Source organism: Coloeus monedula (genome assembly GCF_965178545.1).
Source record: "Coloeus monedula genome assembly, chromosome: 6".
NCBI classification, from domain to species: Eukaryota; Metazoa; Chordata; class Aves; order Passeriformes; family Corvidae; genus Coloeus; species Coloeus monedula.
This window is the reverse complement of record NC_138786.1, coordinates 37,641,540-37,657,612: the sequence shown is the minus strand read 5'-3', so window position 1 is coordinate 37,657,612 and position 16,073 is coordinate 37,641,540. Positions and strand designations below refer to the sequence as shown.

The following is a 16,073-nucleotide window of genomic DNA, read 5'->3' as shown; positions in this document are numbered from 1 at the left end:
AAAAGAGATTGGCTTGGACTGATACACTGTACCAGTGCATAGAGCTCTCCTTCACTCATGCAGCTCCTCAGTGTTTAGTCACGGCTTATTTTGATGGCACTGTACTGTCTTAACCACATTTCTAGGAATCACGGTCTTACTTCTGCCCCCGCAGTAAGACAGTTATGAAAAGGTTGATGACATTGGAACTTCAGCCTAGAGCCATCTCTAGGCACTGTTTCGGTGTCTTGATAAACAACACATACACCACCACAAGTTATAATACTGTTAAAAGTATTGAAATTACCACATATTTACCTAAGAGAGGGGTTAAAAAAAAGAAATAGGAAAAAAGTATTTGCAACAGTGTGTATCACTGCAGAATCAAGGTTTCCTTCATTTTTTATCACAAAATAGGGACAATTTTAAGACAAAACAAAACAGGGAGGCCGAGTTTTGACTGGTAATCATGAGGCCCAGGAACTGAAGAGTAACATGAATGGAAAAGATGTATGATTCTGGGAAGTTCACCAAAATACTAAGCCACTTCTCAGTTCCATTCAACTGCTCTTCACTATGCCAGTCAAATACCCAGAGGCTAACATCTCAACATCCACTACCTGCAAGGACAATTTCTTCCGCATAGACACCAGGCACACAGACTAAGCTCACACACCTTCTGATAAATCCCTCTCCTTTGTAAAATAGGAGAGTTGCTGTGATTAGATAAACACTGACCTACAGAGCAGCCAAAGGGGCCTCTGTTTTTAGAATATATGCACTGCTTATTTCTCAACAGCAGAGTTTCCTTATGAAAACTGCATCTTATTTTCTTTGGTTAACAGCAAGGACTATATACTGCTCTGAGCAGCAAGATTTAATCAAATTTATACAATGCACAGGAACAATTCACAACTTGCTGTATGTTCAGGCCATAATGTTCTGCATATTTTCAAAGTAATACAAAATACTGCAGAGCTCCCCACTGTTTGCCTACTGCTAAAAATCATTCTTAAAACTAATCTCAAATCTAGTGCTTCAGTGGGCTTTGGTAATCACCCTTGTCTCATCAAAAGCAACAGGCCTTCCTTCTCTTTCGCCCTGGGTCTCATGAAGATATTCTAAAACATAACATGTAAAGAAGATTTCGCTTAATGAGATCTCAGTAACATCTCTAATTCCCATTGCTCTTAGAGTATGCTTTTCTGTTATCAGAAGCCTACCATACAGCTCCAAAAATTCAACACACAACAGAACAGATTTCTTAAAATCACGACACACAGCAATACCATGCCGCCTATGCCAAGAGATAAATAGCCTAGTTTGCAATTTTCCAGTAGGCTTAATGGCCCTAAGTTCAAGACTGCTGTGTTTTCTCTGAACATACAAAATCAGATCAGTAAGATCAACGTATCACCAATGACATGTCAGCAAATGCCTTTTCTGATAGAATACAAGTAGAAGCTGTCTATCTTTTAGGATAGAATACACTAGAAAAGGCAGACGTGCAAATTCATGACAGCATTATAGCAGATTGCTGTAAAAGAGTTCTGGGACTGGTCTGAAGGTTGAATTGTTACTCACATGGGGAAGAATAACACTGATGTAATGAAGATGGATCTTCATTACATCAATGAAGATGCATTTTGTAATTATTTTTTACTAAGCTTTTTCTCCCCAAACAAATCAAGCCTTGCAGACAGACTATCCTAACGAGGTAACTTGAGTTACTTCACTTTTTAGAGAAAAAGACTGACATAGCTGTTCAATGATGGCTGGGGATAGTACAGCACTGAAAGTATGTACAGAACTACATGTATATGTGTGTGTGTGTATATATATATATATATATATAGTTTTGGCTGGGATACAGCTACATTTCTTCACAGTAGGTTGCATGGTGATATGTTTTGGATTTGTGATGAAAACAGTGTCAAAAACTTTTCTGCTTCTCACACCACCCTACCAGGAAGCAGGCTGGAGGTACACAAGAAACTGGGAGGGGACACAGCCTGAACATAAGACCGCAAGTGACCAAAGGGATACCCCATACTATATGACATCATGCTCCACATATAAAGCTGGGAAGAGAAAAAAGAAACAGAAGCACATTCAGCATTGCGATGTTTCTCTTCCCAAATAACAGTTACACGTGATGGAGCCCAGGGTTAAGCCACAAGGAGCCATTCCAACTCTTGGCTTAGTTTTTGGAAGCCGTCTGTTGCGCAATACTTTAGTGCAAGCAAAAGCTTACATTCGGTCCTACCCCACCACGTAAGTCAAGACCATTATTCCAGAAGATTGTGATGTTATACTACACCTCCTTAGAAGGCATTATACTGTTTAAGAAAAGGAAAGGTAGCTTGCAATTATTAAATATTAATGTAGTGGATCATGCAACGTCCTAGAAAATGTATTTTGAACTCACTGGCCCAGCAAGCACAAATGCAGAAGAGTTGCTCTGAGTTTTCAAGTGTCTGAACTAAGGAGAAAAACGGAGATTTTTTGCCATTTCAAAGACCAAAAAAATATCCAAACATGACAGGAGAACATTAGAAGTGCAGATTTTTCTCCCTGTTGTAGATTTCCTATTTTACTCAGATATTTCTGGAACCTGCCGCTATAATGGAAGATCAGAGATTTCTAATAATTACTTTATTTAATCCTTGTCTTCAATAAACCTTAATATTCAAAGTCACCTGCCTGTCCTAACTGGATTTTTGTCCTTGAGCAGGAAAGTGAGGCTTTTAAGTTGTTCTAGTGTCAATAGCCAAAGCTATGAAAAAGTAGTACACTTGTACTATTTTCCAGTTAAATACATTCTACTGACCTTTACATGCACATTCCCAAATGTTTCCAAAGACACTACCAACACAGAAGTTTTGCCACCACAGACACAACTGCACGCTCTGGGCTACACTCTGAATGCGACTGTTTCCTGATTCTTTTTATACAAACCCTGTTCCTGTAACACCTGTGCACCTAAAATGAACATTTCCACCTAACAACATGCTTCTAAGGTGGGAAATTACTGGACACTTACAGATGATAGAATCAAGGTTATACAAGAACCCTGCGGATTTGGAGACCTGAGTTGTGTTCCCCAAGGTCAGATACTCTGACTCCAGAGCCATGACTCTACTTAGAGCATTTCCAGTATTGGAAAGCACGTAATGCACAGCTGATAAACAACTAGGAGATCTCAACAGTTTAGGCATGTTGCTGAAGTTACATATTTTCCTTTGAAACTCCCAAGTACATTTGACAAGAATTTAAACTTCAAAAAGCAAACTGAGGGACACAAAATGGCATACAACAGAAAAGGCATATAAAGTTACACTACATATTGCCCATAAAACATAAGTCTCTGAATACTACTTTAGCATTCAACACAGCAGGTTTAAAAGCATATTTCTGAATTGCTCGTAAGTTTAAGTATTTCCTAATCTATCAGAGTATCTTATTCTAATAAAACCCATACTGTAACTCCTCTGCATATGTTTATCACAATTTGAACAAGCTGATACTTATTCACAGTTTATACAAAAGCTACGGGTTCTGCTGCTGTTTGCACAGCTCATCATGAGCTGAGGTTTACATGAGAAATTGGTATTGACCACCTCCTCACATCTCAGTGACAATTCACTGCCTGAAACACAGGTGATGTCTGGCACAACGAATTACACAGCCACCACACTAGTCAGAGAGAGACACTGCAGAACAGTCTGTGGATTCTGGTACATTAAACAAGATTATCTGACATGAACTTAACTAATGTGCCATACATACAGACAAGCCTGCAACAGATTTTAAGCATGGTCACTTATAAGATCTCAAAAACTTTTGCATTATCTGGATTTTAATTGTGTACAATTTCATGCTGCCAGTGACTAAAGGATACTCTATCACAGTCTAAGTCAGATCTCCATCTTACATAGCATCTTCTGTTAATCACAGAAAATAGTCATTCTCAGATGGCTACCACTATGTACAAGTATAAGGCACTTACTTGCTGTTTAATTGGAAAGTCACCTCCCAAGGTCAACATTATGTAATGGGAGGAGTGAGGTTTCAGTCAAGGACTCAAAGACTTCAGACTATTTAGGCTTTCCAATAACAGGAAGGGGAGGGAACGAAAAATGGGGAGGAGAAAGGAGGAGGGAAGAGGGAATGGGAGGAGATGTTGGACAGAAAGAATAAAAAAAAAGGTTGGGCTTTACTTGTGTAAATATAGATGTGTCCTGCCACTCTGGATGCCTTAAAGAGCTGAGATTTGTAGAAGGCTAGCAGATTTGACAGAGGGCTTAGGGAGAGACATACCTTCTGAAGGAGCAGCTAGATGCCAGACATCATGCTCCAGCATGTTTAAAGTAGTACTGGTTTCCTAAGCAAAGGCAAGTGAATTCCACCCACAGAATGGTAAAGAAATGCCACAGAGGGGAGGGGAATGAATAACAACAGGGCCCCAGAGTACCTTGAAATAAAACAGTGACACCAATCTATGTCAGAGGGTAAAGGATGCTGTCACCAAAAGGTCAGTCAAAGTCACAAATTTGAAATCCTTGCTTTAACTGTAATCAATGTTTTAAGTGCTTGTGTCAGGAGCCTACGATATTCTGTGGCAATTGACAGACTGAGACTTCAGGCTTGATTTAACACTGTGTTTTAAGTTTACTTGCAGGGTTGCCCCAGAAATACTACAATTTGTATTTTAAGCTTGAAGAGCTCCACACAAGGAAGGCTGTGATTGCCCATTACATCCCACATTAATAGTGTTATCTAACAATGAAGACATCCCAAATACTTAACCAAAGCAAACTAGTAATGAGACTTAAAGAGCATTATTCCATGCTCACCATTCAATTTCAAGAAATATATGCATAATGAAATGCAACTTTTCCCAAGAGATTTGGTTCTCTTATTTAGAGGGTCTACCAGTCCCATTACCTGAAAAGGCTTTACACTTTTCTTCCTCCCGGTAGACTGCAGAGGAAACAAAGCTCTGTAAAAGCTTTTTCATTAACAGAACAGTTTTGCAGATATGACTTCATCAGTCCTACCTAAAAGCAAAAGAATTAATTGCTTGCTGGAAAACTGTACTTCAAAAGCAAGTCTGGCACAAGTAAAGAGCACAGTGATTTAGTAACACTTTTGTTACATTTTAAAGCACCACTGACTTGCTAGGTCTAAAATAGGTTTAAAACACAGGACTGGTTTTAAGCATCATGCCATTACCTTCCATCACAAATGTCTTCCTTACGACTGCTAAAATAACCCACATTTTGAAATGCCCTCAGATCCCCAAGGAGCCAAAAAGCTTATGTATAGTGGATCAAAAGCCTTATTAGACTAATTTGGGCAGGTTCTTTTAGTTCATTATACCCACAAGGAATGAAATAGACTTACCCAACATGCAGTTTAAGGCATCTGTCCTGACACACAAAAACCTCTGGGAAAGCTCACATCATCTGAAGCAATGACGTGCTGCTGTGACAGGGGGACTGCCCTGGTCAGTCACATAACAGTGTGCCAGACAACAGCAGAGCAGAACAGGGTGCAGCAGCAACCCAACGGGCAGACATTCACCACACATCAGCTTTAATTCAAGACCCAAAGTCAAAAAACATTCCAGTTAACTAGGGACTTTTCACTGCTTTCAAAGCAAAACTACAGAACTCAATACATTTGTGTCAATTCAGCCTTTTTGGGTTCAATACTGTAATCGAGACCCCAGAAAACCAAAAAAAAAAAAAAGAAATTTAGGTGAAAAGACATGGGAGAAAAAAAAAATTGTTCAAACGATTATGTGTAATTGTGCTGATTTTGGCTAAGATAGAGTTACTCTTTTTCACAGTAACTGGTATGGGGCTGTGGCTTGGATTTCTGATGAAAACTGTTAATAGCAGAGGGATGTTTTAGTTACTGCTAAGCAGTGCTTCCACCGAATCCATGTCTTTTCTGCTTGTCACCCCACCCCACCAGCAAAGCAGGCTGGGAGTGCACAAGGAACTGGGAAGGGACACAATCAGGACAGCTAATCCCAAATTACAAAAGGGATATCCCACACCATATGGCATCACACTCAGTATATACATGATCAGGACCATCAACTAAACCAAAGGAAAAAGATGCTAGCTTTTACACTTACTGTCACTTCTGGCCTCTGGTCTCTATAGGGAAAGGATTAAACCACTTTTTTTTCCTATTTTTTAATCTATTCTGCTTCATCTCGCTATTCTGAAAAGTCACTTCATCGTACTACAGAGAAGGAAAGAGAATACAGCAAGAAGCCCACAGAGAAAGAAAACCACGGAAGTGAAAGAGCAAGGTAAAAATATTGAGAAAATTCAGAATTAGTTACAGTCCTTCAATTTTTCCTCTAGCAGAGAAGAGCAATGAAAGCGCTTATTCCTCTGAAATAAGCAAAAAGGTAAATGTGTTCAGTGTACAAAAGCATGACTAATTTCTTTTGTTTATGTATGTATAATGAAGAGTATCATGTTCCTATAACAAGCCATTTTGCCATTTAATTCCAGCTTTTATACCAGTTGAACCAAAAAAAACATTTGTATCTGTGAGAGTAAACTTTATAATATAGTGAGTATCTGCTAGCCACAATCCAAATCAAATAATTCAGAATTACTGAACTGCAGGATTAACAACATGAAGAGTAATACAAATCTGCCTTCAAGTACTTCAAATGTATTATTTCAGGTTACAGTGTTTCAGTAATTTATATTGGAGGCATTTGGTAAAATTTCATCTGCCATTTATCCAAAACGACTGCTCTCAGTAAGAGGCCTTAATTACTACGCACTACATTTCTCATCTTACACTTTCTTTAATTGTATGAATTTATGTATAATGAAGAATAAAATTTTAATAAATTAATTCCCTAGAGATTTTTTCTTTTTCAACATCAGCTAACAACTGTATGCCTATAAATAATTCCTTGCAGAATTGGGTATCCTCCATCTCCTTTCTCTTCCAAGGTCTTCAGTTTTTTTTACAAGTGAACTCAACAGTAGCTGAACTAATCCAGCTTGAGGTTTATTGTTACAGGTTTGAGGGCAATAGTCAAGGTCCAGAATAAAATATTAATAAACACTTTAGTAGTCTTCTCATTTTCAACTACTTCATCACATTTGAAAAAGCCTCCAAAATATAAACCACAATTAATTACAACATTCTCAATTATTATTTTGTCACATGTAAGGCACATGGGACTAGTGTACTTCCACCATCCAGATAAACTGGTGTAAGACATCACCAAAAGTAAAACACAAGTTTCAGTTTAGGCTACTTTCAAAACAGAATCAATAAAACATATCATTAGATTATACACAATCTAAAAATCACTTGCTCATCAATCAAGAGCTAGTGCCAGTAGCAAATACTTTTTTTTTAAAGAATCAAATTTAGGTTTTTTTTAAATTAATCATGACACAGTTCCACTGATAAAGCATGATAAAGACAGCTTGGAGACTACAAGCCTTATCTCCAACTCCTTAGCAAAGATCAAGAAATTTCTTCATAGTTACCAAAATAACTATGCTACCTACCTAACATTTTTTCTATTTCACTATTCCACTCCAAATTTTATATTTATAACCCTCAAATGAATGCACCACAATCCCTTAATCAATCCTATTCCAGCAGACATCTTTAAACAATTTATTTTAAATTTTCACGTTCTGGGAGTCTGCTATCACAGTCTTTAGATACGTAAATGTATCCCAGCGAAAAAATTCGAGCATCCATTTCTATAGTTCCTCCAATTTTATTAGACTCAGTGGGACAGCCACAAACACCGTTAACTTTCTCTAAGAAATTACATTTTATTCTAAATTGTGATAACAGATGCCAACTACTGATCTTTTGAATATACAATTTTATAAGGAAACTGAAGACACTGAAGCTATCATAAAATGGCAACAAAGTTTTGAAATACTAAGAGTGCAGTCACCTGTCATAAAGATTTACCCACCAAAACCTTAATAATGAAACTAAATAAAGAGACTTTATTTATCTGGGGAAATGGCAATTTTTTTTGGCAACGTAATAGTTTTTACTGTCTGCCATCTAGTTTAAATGGCAGATTTGAAAGGAAAAAAATGAAATCATGCAATTCACTAAGCCAGAAAACAGCTTTTAAGTAAATTACTTGGGGAAAGAAGAGAAGTAATGCTTTTGTAACTTACGCTATTAGCATTGCCCTGCATATATATATTGTAGATTATGTTAATATTAATTCCATAGTTAGATAATCCTCCATTAGCTAATTAAATTCAGTTGTGAATTTATTAACCAATATTTCCCTGACCATTTAGTTAAAGGTATTTTGAACGACAGCCTATTAAATGTTAGCAGACTCTTCAATGTACTACAGTTTGCAAAATTACATTAATGTAGTATCTCCCATTTATACAGGCTCCTCACTAAGAATTCCTAATTCATTTTGAATGCTTAAATTATAGTATAACCATAATAATTTCTATTCAGAAGTAATAATTGCTGCATGGACTTATTTTGTATGGTACTGGGAATCCCTAATCCCTTTTCATGTGAGAAAAGAACCACAAATCAAAGATTGCAAAAGTGCTCAGAACCTCCCAGGATTACTCTACAGATTCATTTTCAAATCCACACCTCACACTGAAGACAGCATTAGACCTTAAACTTTTTTTTTTTGATTGCTATGTTATGAAAAATGTTTTTAATTGACTCATTGTTATGTAGACATAGTTTATGCACTTCCATAACACAGAACTGCCTGGGCTTTCTCAATTCCTGTGCAGTATTTCTTCAGAGCTTGTTTTACTCTTGAGAGCATAGTAAGAAATCAGAACACTAATCCTCATTATACCAAAAAACAAGAGTCATACATGTTTTTATATCAATGCATTTATATACACCTATATATACTCCATATATATACGTATTATGATTGATCACTTCTTTGCAAGTTTATCCCATCTGTTACTCATTAAAGGAGCCCTTGATTAAACTTTAATTAAAGTTTCCTATGCCATTCCTATTTCACAATTAAACCATCTTTGACAGTACTTCTATTGATGTTACTCTACGGTTTCACCAACTCAATAGTTAAAAATACACAAAGAAGTGAACACAATCCCTGAAATACAAATTCTATCCTGTTATCATTCATGCCAAATTACTATGTCTTTCTCAGCAGACTTGTGTCGTCTGTCAAGCTTTTGAAATATACAGATTCAGTTTTCAGTCTGTTGGAAAAAACAAAAGGTATGTTCTTTAAATCCTGATATTTACTTGTACTTTCCGCACAGAACTAGAAAGAATGTATTTCAGTGATCAAAATGTTAGTGCTTACAAGACAACAGCAGCAGTTTCAGTTCAGGGAAATCTTCCAATTTTTTTCTATTACATTGAATTCCACATTTTTAACAATGCTTGAAACATATTAAGACAAAGCTTATAGTAAATTCTGTTCAGCTGTTTACCAGAAATATCTAGTCACTGAAACAAAACTGAGCTGCTCAATATCTGAGTGAATATAGTCTTAAGGTCTTGCATTCCTAGAAAGTTGATTTGTACAACTGTAAGAAATAGACTGGGCAACTTGCTTTTTAATTTGTGGCTCAAGACATGGATTTAAGTTTGGTATGGATTGACAAAATACATAGCAAAATGACCAAGAAGTTCTAAGTTATCTGATCAATTTTTTAAACAGTGAGGAAAAAAATGGAAAAACAAAACTCAACATCACACAAAAATGAAAAGAGGAGAGATAGGAACACCACAACATAGTCCCTTTTGTGTTCATATTGCACAATGTGCTTCAAATACAAAATTCATAGCAAAAAAATCTGTTACAGGAAAACACAGCCTGTATGACATACATCCTCAACGGAGTTCAAAGTACAAGTGAATGCAAGAAGACTTCCATTTGTATCAGAAAGTCAAATCCCACTGATAATACATGAAAAGGCTCAGTTATTTATCTATTTATTTATCACTCAGCAGCCTTTTGACTTCGAAAGATATAGCAAAAATCCAACAAATAAATCTAAGTACTCTCCCTCTCTTTCAGGAATTTATCTAAATGAAACCTGTATTTGTAAGCCAGGCATTTAAATGTAGGAAGTACTCAACTTGACAGCTGTCTGTACAAGTATGTGCAGCACACCAGTACATGGAAATACATTACTTTTTTTTATCCAGAATACAGGACATAATCATAAGGAGACAGAATTTTAATTACATAAAAAATCCTAAGTTTGCCACATTAAGTTTTCAGAGGCTGACACTGCAAGCTTAATAGCAACCCTTTAAAGATACTGGCACTGTTCAATTCTGCATGCTTTATACCAGGTGACAACACATAGACCAACAACCATTACACCCATATACATGCACAAATCAAGGTGTTACAAATGAACATTCTACAGCAACAGTATAACACATACAGAGGGATGGAACACCTCTCCTATGATGAAATACTGAAAGCATCAGGGCTGTTCAGCCTAGAGAAAGGAAGGCTCCAGGGAGACCTTACTGAGGCCTTTTAGTACTTAGAGGGGACTTGTGAGAAAGATGGGGAAAAATTTTTTAGCAAGGCCTGTTGCAACAGGACAAGAGGTAATGGTTTTAAATTAGAAGAGGGTAGGTTCAGACTAACAATGAGGCTGGTGAAACAAACAGGTTGCCAAGAGTGGTGGTAAACACGAAACACTAAAAATCAGGTTGGACGGAGTTCTGAGCAACCTGATCCCATTGAAGATCTCCCTGCTCATTGCAGGGGGGTTGGACTAGATGACTTTCAAAGGTTCCTTTCAACCCAGACCTTTCTATGATAAAAAGAAAGAGATCACGGCATGAAAGGAAGGAGAGGGAATATTCAGCTTTCCTTTTACCCAGCAATTGCTGCCCTCAAACATTGCAGTTGATTACTTCACTGAAGCCCTTTCATGTCCTGTTTGAACTGGCAGATGTCCTTGATCCCATCCTGACATCACATATGGCCAATCTGCACTTTCTTCAGTAGGATCCTAATATGTTTTAATGTGTCAACCAGGTGTTACAGTGTGGGACTAGTTTTGTATGTGGTTACAAGATTTTAATTTTTTTACTTACATGCACTCTCTCACAGGACAATCAAAACAAAGTATTAAACAAACCATATCACCCCAGTGTCCCTACCACCCCAAAATACCACACTGCCTTACACTCAAACATCATATGAACAGGGTATCAAGATAAAGTCATTCTTCACTTTTGTCCTTGTTTGGCCTAGGTGAAAGTTAAATTTCTGAAAGCTAAACAGACTTGATATGACCTTTCTAATTTGGGTCACCTTATTTCTCTGAAGACTCTTCTACCTGAATTTATTGAAACATAGATTTAGAAGAAATATAAAGATTTTAGTTATAGGCTAGCTGTGTTGAAATTAGTTAGAATAGGAAGGAATTCGGGCCCAGCTAGAGTTAATTAAAATAGTTAAGAGAGCTGGACCTGAAATGGGTTTTAAGATGTTAGTAATTGATTATCAAATAACTGATTTATGTTTCCCCAGAATTCTTCCTAGCAGAAGGAAAATTAGGAGTTTTATTTACTGTCTTTACCTTCTGGTAGGGAAGTGACGATCATGTTCCTAAACACACAACTTCAAACACAAATGAGTCAAGTGGCTTGGCACATTGGACTGAAGAGAGATCATACAGAACCATTTTAATGACATTTCATGCAAGCTGCTGTAATGATCCTTCTCTTACTGCTTTTTTTTTTTCCTGTCTCTTTCCCTAGCTTAGTGGGTTTTGTTCTTTAATTGAAAGTCACCTATTGTATGATACTACATAACAATTTTAAAACTACTCATAAATAACCTTCCCTTCCAGAATCTCTAGTAAAACTCCATGAGACTGCATGGACCAAGATTAACAAAAAATAGGGCTCTGAATATGCTCCTAGTTGTACAAGGTAGCGTTGAAAGTAACCTCAATATTATAAATAAATACATACATACGTACACAGTCTTCATCTTCTGTTTGCATCCCTTCTGTGCCACACCAAGGAAGCATCCATGAGTGCACAGTGCTCATCCCTGTACAAAAAAGACAGCAAGAAAAATCACTTCTACTTACTTGATGTTAATTCTGGGTTTCCTTTTAAATTCATCATCTTTGGAATTGAAGGTCCATATATGTCTGCATCAAGTAAACCAACTTCTTTTGTCTGTGTAAGGAACAAAAAAGTAATTGCCAAAATGTCTTCCTTTCTGTATTATTAGCTGAACAAAATTCAATACCATTTAAAGAAATAAAAATATGATCTTGATTTGAGACATTGTGACAACCGACAATGTCTACAAGTTGTGCCAGTTGTCTTTGCAAGAGCTAGATTCTCCATAAAGAGAATCCTCACTTGCACATTTCTTACTTACAATGTAGACCACAGACTTTATATTAATAAGCATTATAAGCAACGTTCTCTCTACTCCATGTACTTTTATACAGAACTAACACCTTAACTTTTTTAACAAGGTATCAAATTTTATTGTTTAAAAAAAAAAAGTGAGGTTTGTAAGTATATGCAAATGAATGCAATTTAAATCATTCTAGTGATTACAAAGAATGTGAAAAACAAAAAACGTATTTTTATCTTCTATTTAAGTGGCCAGAGTACACTTTTGCAGACATCTTGAAGTTACTGAAATGCAAGTCTCTGAAGCTAATTAAGCAGGCATAACATTTTAATGAAATACCTTTACACAAAAGTATGCTAGAAATGGGTTTATTCAACTACATATGGTACATTAGGCAATAAACTTTAAATAAAAATTATTTCAACTATGTAGTCTAGACTTACAAGATTCCTTTCTATATTCTTTTTTTTATAGGTATACATACATATTTTGTGGAAATTAAACTATTTTTCCTACAGATGGCAAGACACAGTACCAATTACCAAGTTCTGCAAATTAAGTAGTAAAGAGCAAGCCCTTTAAAGTGCTGAATGTCAAGTTTCTCTAATATAGAAAGCTAACTGTATTCAACATTTTGCAAAATTGCAAACGAGTATGTTTAAGAGCTTGTTTGAAAGGTTAAAGCAGCAAGAAGAGCTTTTCCAACAATGCCGAATCAGACTTCCACTGTGAGTGTTTCAAAATGTGTACTTCATTTTTCAGATGATGCTTTCCTAATTTGTTATCTTATATTGAGCCATTTTGCTATCACAGTTTTAATGGGAAAGATAGAAAGATAAGTAAAAAAAAGCATGACCATATTTGATCTACTATGTACTTTTAAAAGTAAGTTTTTACTGCAAAAATCAACCAAATTTGGGTTCAGTTATTTGATATACTTTTTATTAGCAAAACAGAGCAAAGCATATATAACTATATGGATTATTTAATTTAGATTTTTTTCTTTATAATGTCTTGTGAAAACTATTAGACAAAAGTTCAGGAGTTACTGTAACAAATTATTCTACTTCTTGCCTACTGTTGAAAGCTGCAATTTCAAAAACATTGAAAAGACCCATCTTTATGTTAAACTTTAAAGACATCTAAAACAGACTATTAGAGCTTCTTTGTTCTTGTACAAAATGCATATTTTAACAGATTAGAAAGATTCATTACTCAGTCCCTCCATCTGTGTCAGCAGCTAATCAAACCCATCAACACATCATCTACAGGCTGTTCCACCTAATTCCTTCTCAAATGAAAGTAAGTCATTGCTGAAAAACCTACATAGTGTTTTAAACTTGATTACATACTTCCCCTGAATTTTTTGAGGATTTTCCCCCTCATGCAAGGATTGTGACTATTGACTGACTACAATGATCTCACAGCTCACTAGAGTTTCAATTTCAGCACAAAGGGACTAAAGATTTAGGACGACCTAAATTAATTAGAATGAGTTTATGACCTCCTGGGCATAATCAGGTATTCACCACTACAAGCCACTTATTCCTAGGAGTCAGCAGCACTGTATCTACTACACCTATATTATCTAACCTAAGTGTACAAAATTTCCTGAAATAAAGAATAAATAGACCCACATTGGAGAAAAACATCCTAGAGGACTTCGCAAATTCAGCTACTACTTTAAATTACCAAGCTAATACAATAAACCTGGCCATTTCTCTAAAAATTCTACACACTTGTTCGAAAGTAAGTAAAGTGCCTGTTTCTGAGATGTACTGTTCTTCTCATGGTTCAAGAAAATTGCTGTCATCAAACAGAAGAATAATTAACAGATTCTCAAGTTTCTACAACTCATGTAAACGAAAGCACAAGTGTTCCTGTAAGCATGGTGCTTTCTACAGGATTATAGGAGAAAGGTCTTTCAGAAAATCTTTACATCTCTGACAGAACCTCACTTAATAGCTTAAAGAAAAGGTTTCTTTCTTCACTAAGCAATTCAACATGTTAGGTGAGAAGAGTTCACACTGCCTAGAAGTAGAAGCTGATACAGAAAGCATTTGCTCAATAAGCTATGGGTTTGAGTTTTGTTTCTCCCAACTATCCCTGCTTTTGCAGTATGTAAACATCCCTAGAATGCAAATAACCCTTTATTCAAGGTTTAATTACCTCAGAAAAATATTATGGCAGCTACGAAGGGATTTTTTAAGACATGCACAGTACAGTCCAGATCATCTCTTCCAGCATTTACAATGTTTTAAATCCCCAAGAGAAGAAATAATATGCACACACCTGGATGCTACCACATGAAACTGTTAATCAGAATTACCAGATACTTCTCATGCTGAGTGAAATATAATCAGATACACAAGTTACAATAATTTAAAAATTAAATTAAATTTTAATAAATTGTTTTTTCTCCCCATATAACCCACACCTCATATAAAACTGCACATCTTTCAAAGCACTGCTGTATTAAAACAAATCCTGAAAACACACACATAAAAAAACAATATCTAGGCAGAAGGAATAGATTACAGGGGATCAAAAGCAGGACCAAAAAGGCAACTTAGGAAAAAAGGGGGGGGGGGAAGCGCTAAGATTCCTCTTATGTCCTTTGACATCATTTTCATATGCATATACTTCTCACACCAATGCTGAATCTTTTTTTCCTTAAGTAATACTAGTTACACAGAGAGAAATGCAATACTAAAAGCATACCCAAGCACGCAGAAGTCCCCCTGCTACTAAGTGTTTTTCAGAGCACAGCACACACCACTGCTACAGCCTCTCTCGGCACTCTGGCAGGAAAATGATTCAGAAAATACAACTCCACCATCTTCTTATGGCTGTTTTCTCCTTATAAGCATATTTCTCTCCTGTGCTATTAAACAAACAGCATTCCATCTCTCCAGATGGCATAGCAATAACCAAGTTCAAAATAGCTGTTCTCAAGTTAACATTTATCCTTGTACTTTCACCTGCCCTACTGTGCAAGAAAGTTCGAATCAACTTTCAAGTTTATGATGCTTGGAAAATACTTCCTAGAGACCTTGTTTTTTGGTTGCCTTACTGCAAGTTCTGCAGCTTAAGCTCCAAGGATACAACTGACAATGAAAGCATTCCCATATGATTTAGTCATGTCACTAGAAGCTACTTTGAAAAAATATACAAACACATGCAGTATCATTGACCTCTTCATGCAGCATACAATCCTTATCAAAATTCCATGAGGCAGACACCATGAAATCAGAAATAAATATATTGTCAGCACATGAAAATACAAAAGTACTCTCATGTCAGCAAAAACTATACTTAAAAACTCACAAACGTTCATATTTACCTTCTTATCAATGCTTTTAAGGTTCCTCTACCATAGGTAAACAGTCTCTACAGGCTCACTAATCTAGGATTTGCTATTTCTGCAGTACTGGTACTGTCATGGTCTCATCTGATCACTGGTGACCTCAAGAACGCAAAAAATTTACAGAATAAAGAACTATATTACAGAATAAAGAACTATAACTCCTCTTCGTCTTCTACTTTTACATCATTGACTAAGTAATTCTTTCTACTTCTTTTTTACACTATCAATAATCTTCTCAGCAAAATATTAATTTGCCCATTAGACCTCTCTAAAGATTTCTGACAAACATTCTTCATGAGGTACTATAAGTTACACAATCACTGC

General features: G+C 36.1%; 1 protein-coding gene across 9 annotated transcripts in view; it reads right to left on the bottom strand.

Annotated features, from left to right (window-relative positions):
- Positions 1-16,073, bottom strand: part of NUBPL (NUBP iron-sulfur cluster assembly factor, mitochondrial) — an 84,245-nt gene that overhangs the window by 54,434 nt on the left and 13,738 nt on the right. For 5 of the 9 annotated variants that reach the window (XR_014226480.1, XM_082283265.1, XM_082283269.1 and 2 more), the window contains one exon: positions 12,102-12,192. Coding sequence is in view for 5 of the 9 variants with exons in the window: in XM_082283265.1 (XP_082139391.1) it covers positions 12,102-12,192 (91 nt within the window). In the remaining 4 variants the exon portion in view is untranslated. Of the gene's footprint in view, positions 1-11,582; positions 11,663-11,979; positions 12,062-12,101; positions 12,193-16,073 lie in introns of those variants that run through there. The other 4 variants (XM_082283267.1, XM_082283268.1, XM_082283271.1 and 1 more) reach the window with 3 other exon arrangements.